At 35.6% G+C, this 27195-nt stretch overlaps 3 protein-coding genes and 1 non-coding gene across 5 annotated transcripts; 2 read left to right on the forward strand and 2 right to left on the reverse strand.

Annotated features, from left to right (window-relative positions):
- Positions 1–509: 509 nt before the first annotated feature.
- Positions 510–3094, reverse strand: Tctp (translationally controlled tumor protein). Its single transcript, XM_076427653.1, has 5 exons — positions 2937–3094; positions 2135–2205; positions 1867–2054; positions 1236–1506; positions 510–987 (listed from the first exon to the last, which is right to left on the reverse strand). Exons 1-4 carry the CDS (start codon positions 2962–2964, stop codon positions 1275–1277), a joined length of 519 nt encoding a protein of 172 aa, XP_076283768.1. The 5' UTR covers positions 2965–3094; the 3' UTR covers positions 510–987; positions 1236–1274.
- A 594-nt stretch (positions 3095–3688) lies between these two features.
- On the forward strand, positions 3689–7216 carry La (La autoantigen-like). The gene is made up of 7 exons (XM_076427642.1): positions 3689–4523; positions 5337–5690; positions 5785–5927; positions 6047–6131; positions 6209–6457; positions 6536–6671; positions 7061–7216. The coding sequence occupies exons 1-7, from the start codon at positions 4023–4025 to the stop codon at positions 7144–7146; spliced, it is 1554 nt and encodes a 517-aa protein (XP_076283757.1). The 5' UTR covers positions 3689–4022; the 3' UTR covers positions 7147–7216.
- LOC143211064 (small nucleolar RNA U6-53/MBII-28) lies at positions 6910–6989 on the forward strand. Its single transcript, XR_013009380.1, has one exon. It is a non-coding gene; the product is annotated as a small nucleolar RNA U6-53/MBII-28 (small nucleolar RNA).
- Positions 7217–8074: 858 nt separating the features above from the next.
- On the reverse strand, positions 8075–21109 carry LOC143210621 (uncharacterized). Of its 2 annotated transcripts, none has more exons than XR_013009303.1 (16): positions 20956–21109; positions 18911–19123; positions 18553–18666; positions 17184–17675; positions 12956–17066; positions 12761–12827; positions 12566–12637; positions 11475–11664; positions 11289–11405; positions 10755–10931; positions 10520–10687; positions 10354–10446; positions 10092–10134; positions 9893–10005; positions 9629–9829; positions 8075–8843 (listed from the first exon to the last, which is right to left on the reverse strand). XR_013009303.1 is itself a non-coding variant. In XM_076427638.1 (16 exons), the coding sequence occupies exons 2-16, from the start codon at positions 19046–19048 to the stop codon at positions 8825–8827; spliced, it is 6045 nt and encodes a 2014-aa protein (XP_076283753.1). In that variant the 5' UTR covers positions 19049–19123; positions 20956–21109; the 3' UTR covers positions 8075–8824. The 2 variants fall into 2 exon arrangements, 1 of the variants encoding a protein (XP_076283753.1); XM_076427638.1 differs by having other exon boundaries at positions 9699–9829.
- Positions 21110–27195: the final 6086 nt, after the last annotated feature.

Here is a 27195-nt window from a genome sequence, read left to right on the forward strand (position 1 = left end):
ATACCAAGGATTACAGCATTGAGGTGGTAACTGTTTTATAAAGAATTAAGAGTAATATATTCACGAAAGGATGCGTAACGAGGAATATATAAATTATATAACATAAAAATGAAAGAGTGCAGGAGCGATAGTAAGAATGGATGTTAGTGGAAGTGCGATAAGTCATTACATATGAATGTACATGTAAAACAGTATGGTTAGTAACAATCTTTGATTTAAAAACAAATAATATGATGTATGGTCTTTGCGCCAAGAGATAAATAGTCTATTCTGACTTATCTGAATATAATATTTTTATGAAGCGAATTAAACGTTCTTCTCAGTTCTACTCCCCTCCTGTATAATATGTCTTACGATATCTGTATTTATTTATTACAATGGTTTACTAGATATCTGTATTTAATTAGGAAAATCTCAATAGACACCTCAAACCCCTTTTTCTTTTTCAGAAACAAGATAATTCAACGTCGATTTGTTTGTTGCAATAAAGTGCAGGTTAATGAGCAGCGTTTACGAAAACGGTGTTTTATTCGTGATGGACATGATACAGTATATGCTTCTCACATATTTATTATTTACTGACAATTCTTGATGTTAACAGTAATTACAGACATACTTTGATATTTCCACAGCTGCAAAGTTCTTTCCCCATCTTCCATTTTTTGTTTGTTTGTCTCGTAAATAAAGAGCTCCAATAATATCGAATAAAAAAAGAAAGAGCAGATAGAAAATAATATTACAAACACCACAGTTGAATCAAATACAGTTACATTGAGAGAGGGCATCCTATATTATTTTTTCCTTTCAGTCACGCCGTATATACAATTATTACTTTCTTTGATATTGTTGTTCGTTAGGTCCTTTTTTTATACTCAAAAAAATAAGTTAACTGCTTTGTAAAACGTGAGATTGGAAGAAAAATTGTGTTTTTTCTTTAACTAAATTTCACAGCTTTCCAGCATGTGTACAGTCTTGGTTTAAGTTTATCTGAAAATATAAACGAACGATTAGTATATATCTCTTTCTGTTTATTATATATAAATTATTTAAATATTGTGTAGAAATATCTGGCTGATATTAGACGCTATGTTTAAATGATTCACCATAGCGAGAATCTGACCACCAATTTTCTCTCACATGTTTGTGCAATGCCGAATACAATTGATCCATATATAAAGCATGAATTAACATGTGTATATATAAGTTCATAGTTAAAATATAAGTTTGAAACTTACAATATCTTTTTCCATAATTTATTGCATATCTAAAATTGTTTAGAACTTCTCTTCTTCAAGACCATGTTTGAAGAACATGAGTACAGGCACGGATTCACCATCGATGTCGCGATATTCCATTAACGCCACCAGACCGTCGATGTCCATAGATTCACCGGTGAAAAATTGCAGATCTTTGAAGCGACTCAAAACGTCTTTCATCACTTTATTGGTGTTCGTTTTGAATACGTCCACCTGATCGGGTGCTTTCTCTTCCAACTTTGCGACTAATCTAAGGAAACATATATTTATTATATGTATTACATTACCAGAATACCTCAGAAGAGAAGGGAAAAATGGGAGCCAACGACTCCCATAGTTGGAATAGATATTGTGAGAAAGAGGAAAATCGGAAATGTGAGTTGTGCGGAGATACCTTTGGAGATCTTGCATTGAGGAAATATGAAGAATGACCGAGGAAGCTAGAGAGAAAAAGGAAAGAGTATAGAGAAAGGTAGGAAAAAGATAGTTCAAAGCAAAGTGTACAAGTGTAAACAGAGTCCCTCAAAGGCCAGAAGGCCAAAAATAAAGCATTTCGATTAGATATATTACATAAGAACAAAGCAAGAGTTATATTAATATTGATAATTACTTTTTCATGTAATCCTTCAGATAAAGAGTGTAAGATTTCTTGTCGTTGAATGCGTAAGTTTCTTGGAGTCGATGATTTAAAACTACATCAACTCCGCTTTCTACGGCTACATCTGTGCCTTCGTCAGCTTCCTCCGCGGATGGATTGAATCCAGCGATTTCTATTTCTCCAGCTTTACGGGTCACAGTCTAGTTTAATTTCAAAATAATTATTAGTTGGCGATCATTTAATTTCATTGCTTAACTCAATAAAATATTTAGTGTTTTACCTTGCCATATACTTCATACATAACATCGTCGATCAGTTTCATCTTATAGGTGTCTGAGAACATCTCATCACCTGCAATACAAAATTTTTTGATTATTAGACTTCACAATCTTTCACAATGGAAATACACTTCGTGAGAAGTAATCGTTTTTCAAAGTCATAGAGAATTACTCGAATGTTTTCCCAGGTGTATTGGACCCGACTATGGATCTTTATGTAAAATGAAAAGTTTGCGCATCAATTGTAAGATGCAGGAGCTAAGTACTTTATACCCTTCATGAATAATTTTAATGTGGTGAAAATAATATATTAATACTCTTAAAGTCATTTCATATTTTCACTGTTTTAAATTGCACTTGCTCATTTTTGTTATAAATGCAAAAACTCCGGAATCTAGTGATTATATACTCATAAATTAATAAAATTGGAACCTTGAATTCGAATTGAAATTCTTACGAGTTCGTTCATTGTTGTGAGTCATTGTTCTCAACAATCTTGCGATCGAAAGGAGTTAGTTCAGACATATGGAGAGGTTATAAATGAGAATGTTGAATATTTAAATATTAAGATTACAGATCTTTGATTGTGTTGCACAGGTATAACATAAAATTACATTTAAAATAATTATATACTTGCGAGAACATGTTTTAAGAATGTTATTGTCAAAGTATCGGTGTTCGTAATAGAAACGTCAGTACGAGTATCACTTGAATGAAACTCGACTAATTTATAGTTTGGTAGAATAATTAATGAAAAAAATATTAATTACACGTGTTAGATGAGGATATTCTGAAGAAACTTACCGGTGAAAATATCTTTGTAGATCCTCATGGTGGAAGATGGAGAAAGATTTAATTACAGCTAAACTAAATAAGATACAGTCACCCCGACAGAGCGAACCGGAAGGGAGCGATGCTATTCGAAGAAGCAGCCAGCTTCACTACACACTCATACCAATGTCTAAGATTCAAAATATACTAAACTCACAAACATTTTTCATTTTTCTACATTTATCAGTAGACTGCTGATCTTTGTACATTTATGACTTCAATAAATGTTAGAAAACAAAATTCCACAGAATTTAGTACGATTCTTATTTATTTCAGATCTGAAAATAACACTTTACATGATTCCACTTTCTTAAAATTTCTCTACAAAAATTAAAAATTGCATAAACATCCGCGGTCTAATCAGTATAATTTCTAATTGCATAAATTTCCGCTAGGATAATCAGTAAATTCCAGGAGAGCGACCGCGATCTTCCGCATTACATGTTTTATTTTAATACGTAGATTGATTTTGCTACAATTGTTTTTATATTTTACTGCGCAACAAATACTTCACGATCACACAAGAGTGTAATATATTATAAATAGAATACCTTTCATTGCTGAATATATATTTACATGTTGTAGAAATAGTACAAATAGTAATGAAAACCTGTATAATTTTGAAAATCAAAAACAGTTATACGTTCATTTCCGGTTGCAGCTTACGAACTGCTGTGTTCATAGTATTTGAATTATTCCTTGTGATGAAATCAGATGAAATAAATAAAAGTAAATGAAAATTAAACAGAATTGTATAATACCGCAACTACAGGAAAGATAAAAGGTTAAAATCAACGTAATATTTACAGTGTTCGTTCTAATTACATATTTTCATGTTTGACGTAGTGCTCTCTGGTGCTGCGCACCGATACTGTTAGTGTTAGGATATTCATTTGTAACCTCTATTTCCGGTTTTAGTGAACATATTTAGGGGCACGTTGGGCACGTGTGAGTCATGCTGTTTTGCGATTAATTGTTACAGTTAATCAATCTTTCGTTTTACAAAGAACAAAAGTAGTGGAATTACTTCGAACTCGTGTTTAGTAAAAGTACGAGAAAATGGAAAACGGAAAGGTGGAAGTTAAAACCGATATTGCGGAAAATGCTACAGCCGACAAGGTTGCGTGCGAGAAGCCGGTCAAGAATGTTGAAGAGTGTTCTGTGAAAGTCGACAAAACCGACGAGGTTAAATGCAAGAAGTCGGATTCTAATGCTGAAGAAAATTCCGCAAAAGATGAGGTAAAAGAAGAGGTTACATGTGAGAAGCCGGTCTCTAATGCTGAAGAGAAATCCATGGAAGTTGAAGAGAACTCCGCAGAAGTTGAAGAGAAATCCACAAAAGTTGAAGAGAAATCCACAAAAGTTGAAGAGAAATCCACAAAAGTTGAAGAGAAATCCACAAAAGTTGAAGAGAAATCCACAAAAGTTGAAGAGAAATCCTCAAAAGTTGAAGAGAAATCCACAAAAGTTGAAGAGAAATCCACAAAAGTTGAAGAGAAATCCATAAAAGTTGAAGAGCCTTCCAGCGAGCTTCTGACCAAGATAAAGAATCAAGTCGAGGTATTATTTCATCATTCATTTCGATAAAGGATCATTTCGAGGTTCATACATATTTAGTTATGATCGGACTGCGGATCTTTATGCGAAATAAAAATATTCAGCAGCGAGAGTTAAATAAAATTTCATTTCATCTCCTAATGGTTCTTTACATCTGAAAACAACATACTTTTCACTGTTTTACATTTCACCTAGCCAATTTCTAAATGAATGCATAAAGATCCGCAGTCTATTTAGTTATGATCTATCTACGAGGTGTCCAGTATTGTTATGTATTGACCTTTCAAGCTAAATATGCAGCGATACTTGCAACGAATTTCACATGTATACCTTGAGAATGCCTCCTCGTGTGCTAGTTCTAGCCATGCCTGATGTAGAATATGAATAATGCAAATCGAAGACGATGAAGTATTAATGATAAGTTTAATTTTTGAGTTCTCTTGTCAATTCAACAAATTCAACGAATAGAGTCTTTTGTATAAGATATTTCCTTTAAAATTAAATATGCATTTTGCATGTCATATGATATTATATGTATGAATGTTACAATGAGTAATGGTATTAAAGTAGGATAAATAAATAAGGAAAGTTTAGAGACAAGATCTATAACGTTTCGATTTGTTATAATTAGTTATTGTTACAAAATAAAAATTTCCTATCTGAATTGCAACAATCTAGAGTGAAATAGACATTTATTTTCTTTTTTAATATGTTTCATAAGTTGAAAGTAATGTAATATCTTCACTGTCTTAAATTACACTCACTCATTTTTGCTGTAAATGCATAACTTCACGACACATAATTTCTTTAATGCAGTTCTACTTCGGAGATGTTAACATGCAGAGGGACAAGTTCCTCATCGAACAAACAAAATTGGACGAGGGATGGGTGCCAATGACCATTATGTTTAACTTCAAAATGTTAGCATCTATGAGCAAGGATGCTAACGTGGTTCTAAAAGCTTTAGAATCTAGCGAACTCATCGAGGTATCAGAGGACAAAAAGAAAATTCGTCGTTCTACAAAACATCCTCTACCTGTTTATAACGAAGAATACAGAAAAGCACAGGAAGCTCGAACAGTTTATGTTAAAGGATTTCCAGTGAACGACACAAATATCGAGAAACTCAAGAACTTCTTTAACGCTTATGAACCGTTTGAAAATATTATCGTAAGTATTCTCGCTTAAAATATTCCTCATTTATATATTGAGGAAACTGGTGAACAAATGTTTAGATTTTCAGATGGTTTTTTTTATTTGATAGATGAGGAAATATAACGATTCGGACAAAAAGTTACGGTTCAAAGGATCTATCTTTATTCAGTTCAAGACACTGGAAGATGCTAAAGCTTTTATGGCTAGAGAACCAATGAAATATGGAGATACTGAATTAATCAAAAAGTGGTCGTAAGTGTAACGAGGTTTCTTTTAAGTTCTTGATTATATATCATTTTTGCACACCTCGATTAATTACATATAATAGGAGATATGCATATAATATGTAATAACATACTTAAAATTTTTAGAGTTGATTATTGCGCATTCAAGGCAAAAGAAAAGGAAGACAGGAAGCAGAAAAGATCTGAACAGAAAGCAAAGAAAAATGACACTGTTAGTATGAAAGCAATAATTTCGTTTACTTCAAATAACGAGTAATTAAGTTACAATGTAAACGATGTTTCTTTCAGGGGAAAGAAAAGGACGACGTTGAAAGTGGAGAGGAAAATAAGAAGGAATCAAGCTTACCTAAGGGATGTGTAATCCACTTTTCCAATGTACCTGAAGATTGTTCACGAGAAGATATCAAGGAACGTTTAGGAGAACTTCAAGCCAACATTGCATTTGTTGATTTTAAGATCGGAGACAAAGAAGGTTGGGTTCGCCTGCAAGGAGAGAATACTGCGAAGACTGTAGTTGACAAAATGCAGGACAGTAAAGTAAGCAACCTGAAACAGTCTCTCTAAACTATTCATTCGTGGTACATCGATATTCATTTAACTTATCTATTTCGAAAGGTATTGATCCACGAGAAAGAAGTTGTATGCCGGATTCTGGAAGGCGAGGAGGAAGACAATTACTTAGCAAAAGCGAAAGTAGATATGACAAACAGTAGGCAAAAGTTTGAGAAACTAAAACGTTCAGGCAGAAAGGGTAAGTTGTTGCGAGATACAGTAATAAAAGTAATAGATGATCAGTGGATCTTTATGCAAAATAAAAATTTTCTACCTGAATTGCAACAAACTGGAATACAATATAAATTTACTTTGTCTTTTAATATGTTTAAAATACGTTGAAAATAATATAATCCTATTTTTTAATTCTTCTAATGTTTTTACAAATTTTTACAAATGCATAAAATCCGCTGTCTAGTAATAAATAACATTTAATTATATAATGATGCTTTGCCATGCTAATACTGAGGGATTATCTGGATCTCGCTGAGTTGAACTCCAACTTTTACTGAATAATTAACGATTAAATGTTATCTGTTCATCGTAAAAGTATACAAAATTGTATAATTTATGAATGGTATGTCTCAGGTCGTAACGCGCAAAGGGGACAAAGGAAGAGGCGTAACAGTGACACTAATGACGGATTTCAATTTAAAAAGAAAGCACTTGAATGAAGTAAAGAATGTAATTAATGACAAGCCAAACAAATTCCACACTTTCTCAGCTATGTATATTAATCTTATTTTTATTATGAGGACACACAAAGATACACGTGTATACATCGTAGAAAAGATGGATGTTACACTGATACAAACTCAAAAGTAGGCACCTTCGTACGCATATTTTTTGTTACATGTGAGCAGTGTGTATATTATTTAAAAGATAAAAATACGACGCTCTTTATATTTATAAGCTGTTCATTATTTCATTCTCATGAAATCCCAATAAATGATGTACCTGCGACGTAACAAAAAAGTGATTCTATCAGTTTGTACACTTTGTTGCGTTTTGGAATAATCTCCACAATGCTCCGACTTTTATATTTCTAACATTTACGCAGTTTGTTAACTCTGCAGAAGTTGTCGCTTGTCTAATTCATACAAGAGAAATCTGTTTAATATTTGCAAGTACATTATAATTAGTACTAACACAAATTTGATCTATTTTCTAATAGATTTTTAGCAAAACTAGTATTACAACACAGATTTAACAATACTGTATCGCTCAGATATACTGCGATTCAAATTAAGTTTTTAGGCTACCTCTGCGACGTTACTATTCTTTCATTCTCATCACTAAATATTTTATAGTGGAAAGATGTATAGATTAAGAGAGCTATACGTAGTAGTTTCTTTTTTTTTTAATTACAAAATCTATTATTTCATTGTATTATATGTAAGCAATGTGTATTGCTAGTTTTATTTACGACACCCTTTATAAAAATTCTCCTATCCTACTAAGCGTGAAAAATATTCTAGGATATAGAGAAATTATTAAATTTACGTTCGTTTCATTAAGAATGATGTTGAATGTCGTAATTAAGAGTAGAGAATATTTGAAGAAATAAAATATGTATTTTAAAAATCCCCGTTTTTTCTAATAACTTCATTGAATATTTTCGCGATTGCAACTAATTAAAGAAATTTTGGAACAGGAAGATAATATATAGTGCCATAAAGAAATATTTCGTTTATCACCCTGTATAAAACTGTAATTTATTCAAACTCAATCAATTATTCACAATTTTATTCTTTAAAGTAAGATATCATTTGGTGATTAGGGCTTTTTGTTTTACTGTACTGTGAAAAAATTTTCAACTTAATAATATGTCAAAGTTAAAATTTTTATTTTTAACTCAATTTTAATTGACATTTTTCATTTGTCACAACTTTATCAGCGCTTAGAATCTTTTAAAAACGTTGCTTTAACAATTCGAGAAGACGAACCTATTATATCTAATTCTCTACAGTTTATTCACTATTTTATCCATACATTGATTATTATTTAACAGCTTCTGTGTATATATTCATATATATATATATATATATTAATTTTTTTCGCAGCAGAACTCTTTAGAGGCAGTGTATAACGATTCTGTACACTTAGACTGCATGTGTTACTTTATACAGATACGGGAAGTAGATATAAAAATGTATAACGTAAAACAGTTTCGGTAAAGTAATAATATATACAATAATTACAGCGTGCTTCGCGTAAATTGAATGCTGATTCTATGAAATAGTCTTTATCGAAATAGTACATCGGCATTCAGAAGATCTGAAAGTCGTAGACATCTTGTTCTCTTGCTTCACTGTATTACTGAAGTCAGTAGAATGAAAAGGGTAACTATCACTATGATAGCGAGAAAAACCTGCAATATACAATAATTGTGTAAGACATTAGAATACCTTGTTCACAACGTTCTAAGAAAATAGAAAAAAAGCAACACAGTATTTTACGCAGCTAATTGTAATAAAGAACACAAAAAATTAACATTAGTATTAACGGATCAAATAAGGAGGAAAATAAAACTTTAGCATCTACAAATTTGTAGACAGAAAAACGTATTTCACAGGTATCCATTCCAATGTATTTTTACATAAAACTTCAAATTTTAGCACATTGTTTCGATCATTCACACATACATTGTACTTTGCGGATTCGATTATGAAGAGATGTATTGGGTTGGCAAATAAGTTCGTTCGGTTTTTTACATTGGAATAAATTACAAAAACCGAACGAACTTAGTTGCCAACCCAATACTTACATATACACGTATAATTAAAATGAGAGAAATGTAATAATTTTACATTACATTCATCTGAAAGATGTTTATATAACAATATTCAAAATCGCGTGGAAATTATTAATTGATTCATGGCAAATATTATAAAACTGTAACAGTAAATTGCAGTGTTTCATACTAGTCGTAAGAAAACAGTCTTTACGTGCGATAAGATCTCTTTTCTTCTTAATATCAACAAATTTCATCTATTAAGTTCGTTTCAATACGATAACATTAATCTTTTTCGCAATATACACTCCGTAGCGTAGGTCATTCATTAGTTTTTCATTTGTAAAAATACAAAAAACTTTTTGTCTAAGTGTCTAGATTTCTGTTTAATTAGTCGTATAAATTTGTAGACTAGAACTTACAAGCAAACAATGATAATTTCACTTCTAATCTTTCCTAAATATTCTAGAAGTAAAATTAAATCATATATACTTTGTGCGTGTTAAAGCGCTCCCTCCTTTCGTTGGATCCATCATACGATCCCAGTTGGTGTGACCAACCACGAATCCCACAGCACGCATTTTTTCTTGCTCTTTTCGTTCCTCTAAATCGGCCCACCTTACCTACAATCCACACGATATTGATATTGCATCATAAAATATTAAAAATAGTGAAGATCTACTTACGCGTTTTTTGCCAGAAGTATCCTCCATGTTGTAGTAATCCGGAACTTGAAGGAAGTCCTTCATCGTTTGGACTTTTCCCTCATTCTTCTTCTTTGCAAGACCATCCAAACGATCTGCGTAATATGTTAATATAATTGTTATAAAACGAAGTATTTTTACATTACACAATAGGTTACAACCTATGTAAGTTACAACTTACCTAACTTATCTTCCGCTTCCATGCGTTCCCATTTACTCACACCCTTAAAATCACAATTGTTACTTTATAATTCCGCTTACGTAAGTTCAGATATCGTAATTGTTATAACGCGAAATTAAAGAAGTTATGGTATAGGAGTTAACACTAAATTTCACTCAATGATCGTTCTAAAAAATGTTTTAAGAATAACTGTTATTTTGAACGAATGCACAAGTCATCTTTTCCCTTCGTATGTTCTTTTTAAACATGGAGGAAAACTTACAACACCATCTTGAGCATCCTCTTGACTATCTTGGCTATCTTCGTTTTGTTGAGATACTTTCTCTTGCGTTTCTTCGCTATCTTCCATGTGCACCTTAAAAACAGAAAACATAAAATAACGTTCTCCTACAATCATGAATGGCTTTGAAATTGTTTTCCAAACCAACCTCTTCGATTGCCTGTTCTTGTAACATTGAATTAACATCCAGCTTTTGGTGATAACTCGGCGTTGGCTCGAAGTAGTCTATAATTCTGTTTATTTCATCTTCCGTACGATTGTGAACGTTTCTCTTTAAACAAATTTGTAAATCCATTTCCATTTCACACACGTATACCTAGAAACAAGTATCTATAGACTAACACTGTTAAAAAACGAACTATTTCCATCGAAAGAAAACCTACTTTGAAGCCTTTGGTTTTGGCAAAACTCCACATTTCTTCGTAGTCGGAGATCTTTTCGTTAATACAGTCTAATATTATAAAATTAAAGAAACCATCGGTGATGTTTTTCTTGAACGCCTTTACTAACGAAGCCACGTAACTTTGCTCCATTGCCTCTTCGTATTCATAGACCATTTCCTAAAATATTTTTTATTGATCACGTTGAAGCAATTGGTATTCAATAATTATATATAGACTGCGGATTCTTGTGCAAAATGAAATTGTCTGCAATTTCTTGTGTCCGGTAAATAGGACCAAAACTTTGGATTAAAAAAACTTTGCTTTTTAACAAAATCGTCTAGAAACATTTGACGATACAAAGAAAAGGTTGATAAAATAAATTACAGAATGCCTTCAAATTAATAAAAAACTTTCAAGTCGTCACCAGATATTCTTAAACTCTTTTCACCTCGTTTTAAATGTCCATCGTTTTAAATCCACCTTGTCATAAATATATCAAATCCGCAGTCCAGTTATATAATGAAAAAATCATACCTTGATGATCACTTTCTTGCCATTATCGTCAGTAGATTCTATTTCCTTCTCAACTAAGAAATAGTCATCGAGACTCAAAATCCTTGGCGCAGACCCTCCTTGTTCCACTTCTTTGTCCTGTAAAAACAAAAGATTGTACATTCGCGCGAATACAATCGAAATTTTATTCGGAAAATTAGAATTTACCTTTATAAGTTTTGCAACGAATGATTTTCCACTGCCCGGAGGACCCCTTAAGATAATGGTTATTTTTGGTGGTCTGTTCTGGCGACCAGGAGCACACAGTAAGTCATCCACCATTGTGCAGTTCGGTGTCTTCGCCAGTTCCAAAGTCTTTGGCGCAGGTTCCACCACATTGTGTTGAACATCTGCAACACTGTAACGTATAACTTGAATTTACCAGGAGTTCTTTCCAGTCTAAACGTTGATTGTAAACGTATCATTCAACAAAATATAAATAGACCTCTTATGTAACATAAAAAGAAAAAACAAAATCAGTTTGTGAAAGATAAATAATCAATTTTCACATTAAATGTACTTTTGATATTTTTCGAAGTATACCTTCTAGTTCGGTCATAAAAACTTTGCACAAGGTATTAAGACGTTGAACGTAATTGAAACCGTTGTAAAGAGAACGGAAATGCTTTTTTGAAGCAATTGTTGATGATAGTAATAATTGTGAAATTCCTGAAAACGATGTATATTTTCCAGGTTCCCATATCTGGGTAAAAGAAAGCTTAAACTACAAGAAACATACTCAGGTATAATACAAATATCGAAAAATAAAACATGTTTGTATTATATTGCTGCATGTTTCATGTGTTCAACTTGGAGCTTACGAATAGTCCGAGGACGACAAAAATGCCATCGTTTTGTTGAAAAATGACAAAATCTTTAAGGTGTACGTATAGAAACGAGTCCATCGAGCATTTTAACTATAAAACATTAATTGTATATAACCATACACATAAACATATAGATTTCGATATGTAACGAAAACCAGCGGTTTTCAAAAAACACTGACGCTGCAGAGACACAAACACACTGTGTGTTTATGTATTATCAACAGTCTGAAGACAGAGCAGAGTTTGCATAAACAAGTCTTCATACTTTATGCAAAATGCAACGTTTGTCTTAAATAATTTGTAAATGGATATACCAATGTGTTATAACTCGAGTCCGTGTAAGAACACAAAAGTCGTAAAAGCATTTATTTTACAATGTTTCAAAAGTATCAAAACAGTTAAGGCGCCGATTTAATAATTGGTGGCACGTACCTGGTGTCTGTTGGTTTTGTCTCAACGATGTTCTTGTTTGTGTTCTCCTGCCAGTTTATATTTCCTTTTGATCTAAAGAAAGTTATATACATTTTCAAACGAATTTCATTCACATGTTCACATTAATATATCATGATTTATGCATATATATATATGCATATGCACAAAAGATATACGTTTTCGTTGGTACTATACCTGTCTTCGTCTTTGTTCTCTTTCTTTGTTTCCTTTTGAATCTGTTCGTTTCTTTCCCGTGTTCTTTCTACATTTCAGGAAAAGAAACAGTTAACATAAGTGTAATTCTGTTCTCACGGTTTTCATGAAATTTCATCGATTCGAATTTAGAAGAAACTAGTATGAGAATAGTGGAATATTTAAACTATAAATTACCTTTATTAGCTTTCTTATCGTATCGACAATCCTGCTCTTTGTTCGATGCATGATCAAACATTCTATCTTCTCTTACTTTCGCCTTGTAATTCTCTTTCTCTCTGTACTCCCTTTCAGGTTTTCTATCGTCTAGGTACTCTTCGCTGTTCCTTCTGTGACCGTAATTACCTGTTCTCCTATTATCCGGTTGTCCGGAATAATGCTCGTATCTCCTTATTTTCTCTGTGTACTCTTTCAAGTTCTGTTCGCTCTCTTCCCAATTTCGAAAATCTTTCTTCGGTTGCGCTTCGCGTTCTGGTATCAGTGGTTTCAAATTACCATGTCCGTAATCGAAGCATTGTACAGGAGTTAAATGATCTTGGTTCATCGACCGAGAACTATGAGCGTAGTCGATTACTTTAGCAGGTACGTGTTCAATAAACTTTTTATCGGCAGTGGCTCCACCGTGATTATAATTAAATTGTTTTTCTATGCAGAACTCTTTGACAGGTGCACATCTGATATGGGACTGTCGATTATCCGTAGATCGTTTCGCGTACATGTTAGGGCTGTTGAATTTCGAGTAATCAGATCCTGAAGACGATTCGCCAATTGTTAATTCGCTCATAGTCTTGTCTGCCCTCATGTCTGGCATGTTAGGTTTAGCTGCGTCTAAAGGAGATCTTCTTTCTACATTGTTCATCAAACTTTGATTGAACGGTTCACTTTGAGCGAGAATAGGTTTCTCGTTGTATCCAAACTCTTGTACAGGTCTTTGATCAATCTGCTTCCATCCTTTCATATCATTGGAATCAAACTTTCCCTGCTGCATACTTTGATCCATCTGCGTCTGATCCTTGCACTCAAACACTCCACCACTGCTACGAATATCAGCAATGCCTTCCGAAGTCTCCTTACTCTTGGAACCAATGTTACTAAGGCCTCTAACGTCGAATTGTCTCTCTCTAGTTGTAAATAAATCACTAGGACCACTAGCTGGGCCTCGTGGCCCAAAGAATGGATCATTTCCAGCTTGCGATACCGAGGTTCCATCGGTAAGAGTGTCAAACGACTTTTCGTTAAATCGATTTGGGAATTGTCCCTCGTTTGTTCCTTTCGACCCGCTGGGACTTCGCTGGTAAGGCCCTTCGTTGCGACGTAGACCAACTAGCGTGTCATTGGGACCTGAGAATTTAAATTGTCCATCATTAGGTCCTCTAGGAGCAAACTGCATGTTATTAGAACCCCGATTATCGAAAGGTGCGTCGCTTGGTCTACCAGGTCCAAAGGATCTGTTGGGTCCTTGAGGCCCAAATTGTCCGTCGTTGGGTCCTCTGAATTGACCTTCGTTGGGTCTTCTTTGTCCGAATTGTCCGTCGTATCTAGGACCAAATTGTCCAATGTTAGCACCTCTCGGTCCGAATTGCCCACTATTGGGACCTCTCGGTCCAAATGGCCCATCGATGGGAGCTCTTTGGCCAAAGTGACCTTCGGTAGGTCCTCTTAACATCCCGTCGTTCGGACCTCTTGGTCCAAAGGATCCGTCAGTGGAACCTCTTGGACCAAACTGACCATCGTTGGGTCCTCTCGCACGGAATTGCGCGTCGTTGGGTCCTCTCGGATCGAACTGTCCAATATTGACTCCTCTTGGACCAAATTGACCATCACTAGGACCTCGAGATCCCAATGAATACGAATTTGGACCAGCAGGATTGAACGGTATCGGACCTCTAGGCTCGAACATAGGAAATCTATTATCGCTAGGACCTCTCGGAGTCAAGAACGGTGTGTTCGGTCGAAATTGCATTCCCCTCGGGCCGAATGCAGGATCAAAATTATCTCTGGCAGAACATTCTGAACTATTTAAGAAAGGTTGTGAGGAAGACTCTTTTTCACCATGCATCTCATCTATCCGCCGCAGAGGCTCAGTTTCAATATTATCTGTGGTAACAGGTCCTAAATTAGGAAATTCAGGAGGAGGTTCCATATTCAAGTCCTCTGGTTTTGGATCATTCTCTCCCATAAAAGGCAGTACTTCTGCCTTCTTAGTATCATTATCATTAATCGATAAATCCTGCTTTGCTTTCCCTATTTCAGGTATAATATTCTGTGTAGGTTGATCTGAAGCTACAAAACTGATAGATGCATTATCACCGTCTATCATGGTATCTTTTTGCGGATGACTATCAGGAAACTGGTTATCGGTCCATGGAGTTTTCTCCAATAATGGAATCTCGTTTTGCACTGAGTAATTAGTAGGATCATCTTTCCGTGTATTATCGACGTTGTGTTCATCAAGCGAAGGATTCGTTAGAGGTTGATCTTCTCCGCTAATGAGTTCTTTACTATTTTTAGTCATATCTGCATCAGATCCTAGATGTGGTATGTTCATGTCTTGTAGTTGTTGCGGACTAGGTCCCCTAAACGACATACCATCCCTCAAATCAAATGAATTATTACGACCGGGACCTGTCGGGCATCGTGGACCGAAATCAGAATTTCCGGGAGGTTTGAAATCCATGGGCATTCTGAAATTACCAGGTCCTGGACCAGGGCCTCGAGGACCGAAATTATTAATCCCAGAATTTTTCATGAACGGGGAATCACCAGTTATTTTCTTAAAGCTCTCGCTCAACGAACCAACGTTACTGCTCTTATCAGAGTCAAGATAACTAGGTCTAAAAACATCCATTGCAGCTCGTCGCTTCTCCATGAGTTTCTTCAACTCTGGTGCTAGTTTATCGGATCGTTCAAACTGATTAGTCCTATTGAAACCGCGAGAAGCATTTGGAAAGCTGTCGCGCCGATCTCCTATATCCTTCTGATCGAAACGATCCATACTGTTCCTATTGAATCTATCTCCTACTGGACCGAACGGTTCATTATTAGGACCAAATCTATCGTTTCCTCCGAAACGGTCATTGGCAGGCTCACCTCCTTGCCCACTTCTCTCAGTTGACGGTCCAAATCTTTCGTTTGCGAATCTATTATCTCCAGTCCCGAATCTATCACTTCCAAGTCCAGATCGGTCGTTTCCTAAATTGAATCGATCGTTTCCGAATCTGTCGTTTGAACTAAATCGATTGTTTCCTGGGCCAGGACGATCGTTTCCAGAATTGAATCTATCATTGTTAAAACTCGGCTTCTGTTGACCGAATTGATTGTTTCCATGCTCTTGGTAATTTCTATCCTCTCTTCTGAACTGATCGTTCTCAGGTGGTCGTTCGTCGTTAAACTTATAGTTCTCGTTTCGTTGACTATATACGTCGTTCGATCGAAACTGGTTAGGTTGTTGTTCGGTAATACCATCGCGACCAAAACGATCCGGTGGAGGACCATCCTTTTGTCGATTGGGATCATTACCGCCGAAGTTGTTCGGATGATTCATGGAGTCAAAGTTATTCATGGGAGCTTGTCCTAGACGCTCGTTGGGAGCATGACTCCCATCGGGACCATTATTTGGACCATACGGGGAAGGTCTTCCTTGCATACTTTGTGTTTGACATACGTTAGAACTCTGTCTATCGTTGCCGGTGAAACCAGGCGGCGGTTGAGAGAAATTCGGGACGTTGGAAAAGCTTGGCGGTGGCTGTGCGAAGTTCGGAGGAGGCATTTGCGGGGATGGTGCACTGAAAGGTAGCGGAGGCGCACCGCTTACAGGTTGGAAATTAGATATGCCTGGTACGTTCATTCCTGTGTTATACTGTTGCGCCCATTGCTGTGAATTCCAAGGTGACGAATTAATTGCGCTAGAAGACATCATGTTCATCGCAGCTGGTAACTGAGACGTTGTCAATTGCGAGGTCTGAACGGTGGACGTCTGAACGGTGGACGTCGCCGTCTCCGTAGCTGGTGGTGGCGGTGGCGGTGGAGGAACATTCGCATTCTGTTTTGTTGTTAAACCAAGAGTCTTCCCAATGCCTAACAAATTGTTGATCAATCCTTGATTCTCCGTGCTCGATAGAATGTTCATTATTTTATCGTCGCCGGTTAAGCTTTTGCTCTTCTCAACAACCTCAGCCTTGGCAGCAGCTTGCTTTTGCTGTTCACGTTTCTTACGCATTTGTTCACGTCGTTCGATAAGCTTCTCCCGCCAAGAAGTCCATTTCGCTTCGTATTGTTTGTATTGGGTCTAGAATAAAACGATAATTTCTTTTGGAAACATTAGAATCAACGATACAACACTACTAACGTTATTAATGAATACTTGAAGCTCTAGGGAACACAACGTAATCTTAATATTACTTACCTTGTCGGGATGATTTGCATTTTGCTCTTTCCACTTATTAAATTGTTCCTCCCACTGTTTAAACTGAGCGTCAAATGTTTTCTCAGCCTCGGTTAACTCGTCGTCTTCAACTTTCATCTTTTTAGCACTATTCGATTCACTAACGCTACTATTACCGCGTTTACCGGTTAATGTACCTTCTTTACTACTATTACTACTTTCGGGAGGCAACGGTGGTTGATTCGGTGGCAAGGGGGGATTCTGGGGACAGTTCTGTGTACTAATTTGCGCTGTGGCATTCGCATTTTGTTTAACAGGAAATAATGGAAGATTGTTTTGATGTGGTGGAGGCATGCTTGTAAACTGATATGTATTCATTGTGGTTGGGGGTAACGGTGGCTTTGTATCCTCTTTCGGAAGAGGCGGTGGAGGTTGTACGATTGGTAACTGGGACACCTGTGTGGTGGCTAGACTCATATTCTGGGCAGACATATGCTTCATAGTTTCCTGATACTGAAACAAAATTCAATGAATCATTCAATACAATTTCATAATCACTTTAAAGAAGAATTTCTTTATTCAAAACTTCGGTACTAACTCTAAATATTAATTCGACACTTTTCGGAGTACTGATTCGGTTTTTGTTCAAATTCGGGTATGATTTTTCGAAATCCTAAAAGTTGTTGGTTTTACAGTCGTGTAAAATAAAGCGTCAACCTTTCTTCATTAAATTGTAACAGCTGAACTAACAAATCTATGGAAATGAGAGTTTTGGTGCTTATAGTCAAAACATAAGAGTATCTGATGAAAGAAAAGTTTGTCCACCATTTATTTTACAACTGTTTTAAACAACTGCAATGTTTTCATAACGAGATCATATCGAAACATTTGAAAACGATGAGAGATACTTTAAAATTGGCGAAATGGAAATAATTTATTATACAATACATCGCGGTGCGTTCTCTTCAAACAATTTTCATTTCGCCAATTTTAAAGTGTCCGTACTTTTAAAAACGTGCCCGGAAAGGGGACATTTGTTTCAATATGTCCTCGTTATGAGAACATTGCATCTGTTCAAAACAGTTGCAAAATAAATGGTGGAAAATTTTCATCAGATACTCTTATGTTTGGACTATAGTATACACATCGAAAAACTCATTTCCATTGGTTTGTTAGTTCAGCTGTTACAATTTAATGAAGAAATGCCTGTATAACCAATTCAAAGATCCTTCGAGATGCAATCACATTGATAGATTTGAACAAAACCTGCAACAATACTCTGAAAAAACATAGTAGTTATTGTACTTGAACTTTTCATCAAACACGAATCACGGTACTGATTAGAAAATAGTGAACCAGGTGTTGAACAATATGAGAATCTTCTGTATACCTTTTCTCCGTACTGAGCTTGCCATTGTTGGTACTGTTGTTGCCACTGCTGCCACTGACTCCAATTTTGCTGCTGAGCTGCGGCCCATTGTTCCGCTGTATACCCACTAGGTGCCTAACAACGAAACGTAACATGTTTACAATCTACTATCGATGATATTATTGTTGTTCTGTTCAACAGAGGATAAACGAATATAGCCAGAATTATATTTTCAATTTAGTAAATTATAGATTACAGAATTTATCACAACCGTAATAGTTTGTAATCTATGGCTGTTGCGAAGACATTCAAGACAAGGCATAACTCGACTTAAAGCGATAAGTACATTATAAATAGAAATGTGAATGGTAACACTTACCGGTTGACTATAATACTGCATGTACGCTTGCATCGTAGCCATGGGATCTCCTCCTGGCGCAGCGTAACCAACTGGTGGTTGCGGCATTGGAGTGGCAACAGCACCAGCTGACAATTGCCATTGGTTCCAATTTTGCATTTTTTAACCCTCTTTCTAGCGAATGGTTTGCTAGCACATTCCAAACTGTTTTAAGGGCTGCAGTCCGTTTGGACGCTATTTTGTATTTAAAGAAAATCGTTATACAATTAATGTAACACACGCACACACACATTGTTTATAGTAAATATCTCTACCAGTTTATATAGTTTACTTTCATGGTACAGCCACCAATCATACATACGTTTTCAATATAGTCAATGCGAAATGTATCTGCAAAATCTATCAGTACGTAGGCCACTTTTTAAAGAAAAAATTGGAAAGGTATTTACCTGAAATATATTTTGTACACTATACATTAAACTAATCTAGATGATAACTTTAAGAAAATTTTCTTCTTAAGTTTATATAGCTATCGGCAGAGAACCAACCAATTTTTATATTAGTAGAATAAAAAATATTATTAAAAGGTATGATATTCTTATTCTATAATAGCTTCTAGAAAAATCAAATACATATCATTAAACAAATCATTGTTAAAACGGATAGTGAACGATCATGTTTAATATACGATTAACATAAAATTATGTGAGTTTTGGATCACTACTATGCATCAGTAATGAATTGGCATAATAAATGTGTTTGTAGTTGATTACTACAGAAAAGGATTCGCGAATGTACCTTTCGCTTGTTTTCATAGAAAGAAAAAACACAATGAACAGCCGATATAGATTCTTGAGGAAAAGATTGAACTATGTATGGCAAATAAATGCGTACGAATCTTTTTCACAAGACTATAAGCTTTCAATATTCATCAAACTTGATTTCTTCCTCTATTTCGAACAAGCAGAGATTTATAAAAGCTAAAGACAAAAGAAATTGTAACGATTAAGTTGATAAAACCTACTTCATTATCCAGCAAATTGCTCTAGCCAATCTTGGCAAATTTATCTATTATAGAAACATTATGTTCGACATGTTATCGACATAGTATGTTGTTCTAATAGATTTGAATGTTCATTTGCTGGACAATAAAATAAATTATCTGCGGCTAAATAATTATTTATGTATGTAGCTTATAAAAGTTTGCACAGAATAAAATAACATAAACGAGACAACCATTTTGGACAACTTATCTGGAAGCGTAAAATATGTATAATTGGTATATGTGTACTACCATTAAAATTTGTAATGATAGACAAAATTGAATTATTCTATGGTAATATATACAATATAGATACAATGTATACAATATAGATACATAGCTTAACAGAAAAAGTGTTCCGTTAATAGTAAAGTCAGACACTTTTTTCAAAAGACGAATATTAACTTAGATTTACAGCTTAATTTTCTATTAAAATATTCAATACGTGATTGTAAACACTTTGCGTTACATTGTACCATTGAATTTTATTGCATAACAATGCAAGCATAGTGCGAGGGATTGTTGCACTGAGCGCGCAAAAATTTGTTAATTTATTTGAGGGAACTTCCTACCGCATCGATGCGTCGAAAATCAAATTGGGTCAAGTGAGAATGGAAAAATTTGTTAATATGCGATGTTTAAAAGGTAAAGAATCCAAGAAATTGTACGTATGTCATCTTTGAGTGGCATAAACTACCAAAAACATGTGAATTCGTCGACTGAATACAATGAAGCAATACAATCTTAATAATATTCGGTGACAAGCATCTCAACTCAATCGCCATGATTGTTAGTGAGAAACAACTTATCAATTTCGTGCAAATGTAATTGTTGCTGTTGGGAGATTAAAAATGTACCAAGCCTCGTCGGTTACTTAAATCAATGTATTTAAACGAATTTTAAAATAATTTAAGAAGTCACGACATCGTTGATCATTAAATGCGAACTCCCGCATTCTCACAGAAGTGAACGAGAATAGAAAAATGTTGTAGTAAAATCGTTGAAACGAAGAAATGGTACTTACGACTGGATCTCCAAAGATCAGCAACACTTTCAGCGTAGAATTCACAAACACCGCGATATATTTCACGACAAGTAATGAAAATTGGCACGAGAACGTCGAAACTGACCAGTATGGCGGCTGGCGACGACGGATCAACTAATTTAAGTTGCCAACCGTACAGGAAAAGTTTCTAGGTGAAATATATAGCAGAGTAGCACGAACGTGGTATAGGAATAGACTGGAATAGACTATAGACCAATCATCCTATGGGATTTTGTCAGATTTTGTCGCTGTACACAAATCATAAACTTGATGTCAGTACAGATCTTGCGCGCAATACATTTTTCTGTTTACGGTTCTGAATTTCTAACTTTGTAGATGAATTTTTAATATTCATATAATAAAATCTGATAAAATCAATAAAATTCATATTCTCTCTGTTTGTAGAAATGCTTTAGCGCCACAGATAATGTATAGGAGCCGACCAATCACCATATCGGGTTTTGTGTTTCATTATCTCTGAAATACCTACATCGCTAAAAATCATGTGATTTCTTACGCCCTCTGCGCTGAAGAACGATAAATATTGGAACTAGATCCACGAGAAGCCCTCTAATTTTATGAAAATCGAGAGTAAGTAATTTTATGCTTGTATAGACCATGTGGGGACTGACGGTGTGAGTGTACCTTTACATTCGGTGCAACCCTCGCGGACCCAAGGCATCGGCCGGCCCGCGGTGTCATTAGTATAATGAGAGTGAAAGAGAACATACATCGCACACGTGATTTTCTGAGATGCTGGCAGTGTACAAGTACATATACAACACAATAGGGTGACCGTCACGTGGTGAGTACCGTTCTCTTGTTTTATCCTCTCGATAGATATCAAGATTATTTATTTGGATTTTCATTACTTTTAAAATTAATTCTGTGTTTAACACGTTGATCGCCCATATTTGGGTGACGCATGACGGGGCCCCCACGAAAGCACACCCGTCACCCAGATATGGGTGACGTGGCGACCAACGTGTTAAGTGAATTATTTATTACTCACCGATTTAAATTTTTTCTCGAATCGTGTCATTGCCTTTTCGCTATAATTTCCTCTTGTGTCACGGCGATTGATTGAATTTATACGAATTTGTTCTTCCTGTTACAGAGTCCAAGGACTAGTTTTAATAAATAAATTAAATAAAGAAATTTGTACGCAATTTCACACTCTATATGTACACGCTTCAAATTGTATTGTACACAGTTATAAATAAAGAATATTTTTACAAATTATTGTGTTCTTATTTCTCAACCTGTAGAAATCCAAAACTCCATAAAAATTATTTGGAAATCTTGGAAACACACTTTTTCGACTTGTCGTTGACTTGTACTACTGAAATTCGTGCCACCTCCTTCGACATCATGTTCTCCTAATACAAAACTCAATTTTCGAGATTTTCGAAAACTTTCGCTAATTTTCGGCCGTCTGACTTGTCGTTGACTTTTACTACTGAATTTCGAATACCTCCTTTGCTATCATGTTCTCCTAACACAAATCTCAATTTTTCGAGATTTTCGAAAATTTTCGCCAATTTTCGGCCGTCTGACTTGTCGTTGACTTTTACTACTGAATTTCGAATACCTCCTTTGCTATCATGTTCTCCTAACACAAATCTCAATTTTTCGAGATTTTCGAAAATTTTCGCCAATTTTCGGCCGTCTGACTTGTCGTTGACTTTTACTACTGAATTTCGAATACCTCCTTTGCTATCATGTTCTCCTAACACAAATCTCAATTTTTCGAAATTTTCGAAAATTTTCGCCAATTTTCGGCCGTCTGACTTGTCGTTGACATTTACTACTGAATTTCGAATACCTCCTTTGCTATCATGTTCTCCTAATACAAATCTCAATTTCCGGGTTTTTCGAAAATCTCGAAAAATTGAACTTTGTATTAGGAGAACATGATGTCGGAGGAGGTGGCACGAATTTCAGTAGCACAACTCAACGATAAGTCAGACGGTCGGAAATTGGCGAAATTTTTCGAAAATCTCGAAAAATTGAACTTTGTATTAGGAGAACATGATGTCGGAGGAGGTGGCACGAATTTCAGTAGTACAAGTCAACGACAAGTGGGACGTTCAGGAAAAATTGTTGGTTTAATAAATATAATACGCAGATATTCTTTTTAATACATAGGCTTTATTTATTCATTGTAAATTCGTACATAAAGTGTTTGTATATTGTACACGTACATAACTTACTTATATTACGTTCTAAACATTTATAACACGAATGTTGACTAGCTCGGAGAGACTCGGCACACGGTCAGAATTTTTGGGTAATACTGCAGAACAGGGATCATCAGTCCACTGCTATACTGCTATACCTCACTTGTGCTGCGGCAGCCGATGGATGAACACGCTAGTACCAGTTGCCGCAAATGCTCGAGACGCTGTATTGATAATAATCAGTAGACTGCGGACCTTTCTGCAAAATTAAAATTGTCCGAGTATTATCAACAGATAGTGGTAATAAATTTTTAAATGCTTTCGGCGCAACGGTGCGATCATTTATTACGAATTATAAAGCAGTTTTGCTAATTGTCAAACAAAATCAACGTTTCGATCCTAGTTTGGATCTTTTTCAAGATTTATTTGAATCGCGTCTGTAAAGTAAATATGTTATAATAATTTAAATAAAAAACTATTGAATGAATGAATATAAGGAGTATTGTTCATAAAGACACACTCACTTGCTTTGGGGAAAATAAATTTATAACATATGTGTGACACGCGCGCGCGCGTGTGTTACGTGCGTCGGACATGCTTGTTGTCAAGATGCTGATGTAGGAACGTATTTGAAAACGAAAGCATTTAAAAATTGCGCCGAAAGCATTTAAAAATTTATTAACAGCAAATACGATCGATAGAAGAAACATATTTACCATAGATAGTGGTAATTTTGCCACTTGATTAATTTTTCTCTATTGTTCTCGATCTCATATTCTCTCTGGCACCGAAGAAATACATCTGGTGACTCGGTGCAGAATGTAACAATTCATGATAATCAATATGCTTCCGTCACGATTTGCCTTCTCACCGATGACACCGACGAGTATCTCGTCGGTGCCCGTTCCCACCTGTAATCTCATCTTAACCTTAGACTCTATAAAGAGTCTATAAAGACCCGGCATAGGTATAGTATGTGTATAGGAAAGCTGAGAGATCAGTGAGGCAAAAGACCGTGGTAAAGAGTGCGACGTTACAAGATAATTCTTAAGATAATTTCAATAAAACCTTGTATATATAATTTATACAAGTTGATCAAACACATCTTTAAAATTGTTGTTATTGGCCCAGTTAAAAAAGTCGTAAAAATTGATTTTTACTATTGTTTTTCACAATACCGACCAAACGCATTTTTTCAACATATTTTTCAGGCGTCATTTACTAAACTAATTCTGCTAGCCTTACAGAGAAATTGAAGTCGTTTGGTCCATTCATGAAAAAGTTCTTCTGATTTAAAGTGTGTGTGGTCAGTTTTGCTCCTAACTGTATATTCTCTGGTATAGCAGACTGTAGCTAGAGAAAAGTTGGATAAGATGCTGCAAAATGCTCCAAAGAAAACCCACTGTGAGGAGATTCAAGTCAATTACTCTTACCACAAGGGTAGTTATACGGTGAGCACATCGTATCGAATATTCTAGTATTTCGAACATTTTCGCATCCGCAGCTAGCGATTTCATGCATCTGGATCATTATCAAACTTGAGTTTTGTCGGGCTAGATTGCGAAAACATCACGCTGTGCGCTCTGCCGGAAGTTATCTCTCGTTTCCGCGAAACAGCTGCAGATATCCTTGCCTCCGGCCTGCCGGGATTTTTCAAGGGATCGGCCTCGACGCTTTTACTTCGTCCACTTGAGAACCTTGCGGTTTCGTCTTGAGAGCACGCTCTATCGATCACGACTGGACGCGTGTTCCGTTATCGGGAATTAAGTGAAATCGATGGTGATTAATAAGTTTATGATTACTAACAGCGACTGCGTTCGGCGACGAAGGACGCTCGGCGAAATGGAAATGTTTAGAACAGGCCTCTAAACTCGTCGGTACGACTGGGACCTTGAGGACAACTTCCCATTGATTGCTTTAAGGAATTTCAAATTCATCGCGAGACCTCGTAGTTTTTTTCACGTTTTTCTAAAGAGATCGTTCGACTTTTAACATTAAAACTACCGAGCGCTGAAAGCGAAATGCTTTAGCAGATGAAAATGACAAGGATCTATATTTCTTTGATAAAATCGAATCAATAGAAAAAGGTCTGGAAACTTTCAAATTTAATTTTTTGGAGCATCATTGAAGTTCAGGACAGTGAGTACAGATACAAAATATTCAATTTATCATGTTCTCTTCGTTTACGCAAGGTCAAGACATTTAAATTCGTCTTCGTTGGTAAGAGCTGCGCATGATCGGTCTGTATAAAATTCTCATTGTACGTCTAAATTGATGACTATCGTTGTGCAGATCGACGTCACGCAGGTGAAGACAAGTTCTTTGTTCTGCATCCTGAATGCCAACAGACAATCCATTTTGGTGATGCAGTCGGGACAAGGTGCACGTGCATGTTTCGTGACCGAAAGTTAGCGTCTGGTATCCCGCTCAACCGCTCGTTTACGTAAACAATTGACAATGACTTAACGAGGATTAATTAGATCGGTCCTGGCAAAGAGTTCTTGTGACAGATCGGGACAAGGCCTTCGCTCGAACACTATCGCGAAGTTTCCACGTGTTTTCGCAAACAATTATTCCGTTTCGCGAACATGTGCTGCTCTGTTGCGCCTCTCTTATTCTTTTTTTCGCGAGTCGAACGGGGTACGAAACTTCAGCGAAAAAGCTGTTTACGTGGCTTCTTACGTGGATTAACAAACGGTTTGTTAGTACGCAATGAAATGGAGCGCAAGATTGCGTCACGGATCACAATGAATCAATAAACAATGCTCGATGACATCTTTCATTTCGAAATTGTCGAAGGATCGATTGTAGGCAGTGCAGCGAGGGTTGCCAGATCTTCTATATGTATTTGAACTTGATCTCCTATATCATATCTGAAAGCATATAATTTTCAAAAATCTTTGTTTGAATAAAAAATTTTAAAATGTGCTGTGTACCTCTTTTATTTGAACTCCTATATTTTGAGCCTATCTCATATATTGTATAATACATAATTGTAGTTTTCACTACTGCTTCTATATTTGGATAAAACATTTCTGGCAACCCTAAGTGCAGCCGAAAAAGTAATTGTTCTATTCTCTAACTATTCTAACTTGAAAATGAAACATTTCTTCATAGCTAGAATAATTCCATTCTATATGATTTTCTTCATTTTATGGATACGAAATTGATGTAACACCTCATTACAATATTTAAACGATTAGATTTCACTTGATAGATTCATGTAATGAATGAGTATTTTAGCTCCGACGAACGAAACATTTTCTAATCTCGGATTTTTTAATTCCGAATGTCAACGTTTGCATAAACTTCCGTAATCTAAAAATAGGAGTGCGATAACTTTTTCACGACCTCGAGGTTAGTATATGGAAACTGCCTCTGACACAATAATATTATTGTTAACTAAATTGCCGAAATAGGCTTGCGGAGCAACATTGCATCAGATAAACCGCCACTCTGACCTTTTGTTTCGTTTTCACCAGATAAACGCGTGCACTCCAACACTGTGCTGCTTAAACATTGACAGTAAACATTGAGTATACATGCATTGAAGACTGACAATTAAACAAAGTATGTAGCTGTTGGAAATAGTGCAGACGGTTACGTGTGTTATTAGCATTTTTAACACGTCGCATCTCGTGTCAGTCGGTCCGATGACTAGTGTACATAACAACCGACTGTAAAGATCAACCGTGACCGCGGCGCGAATCGCGATTAGCATAAATCATTTCGAACGAAATTGGACGTCTGCGTGCGCTAGGCGATTTTCTAAATAAATAACCAATAATATTAATTCTACTTCTAGGTACAAAGATATCTAATGGAGCGACGTGAACGTCGCTAATGACAGCCATCAACTGCCAAATTAGAAATCCGATGTACCTCATAAATAAGTGTTTAATGACATCGCGTGTACACGTATATAAACGATGTATATCATTAAATATTTATTTTCTTCCTTAATCTGTTTAATAGGTTGAAAATGATATAACAGTATTTTTAAATTCTTCTAACATTTTCGCTGTCTTAAATTGCACCT

The sequence above is a fragment of the Lasioglossum baleicum genome, chromosome 7, assembly GCF_051020765.1.
Source record: "Lasioglossum baleicum chromosome 7, iyLasBale1, whole genome shotgun sequence".
Lineage (NCBI taxonomy): Eukaryota > Metazoa > Arthropoda > Insecta > Hymenoptera > Halictidae > Lasioglossum > Lasioglossum baleicum.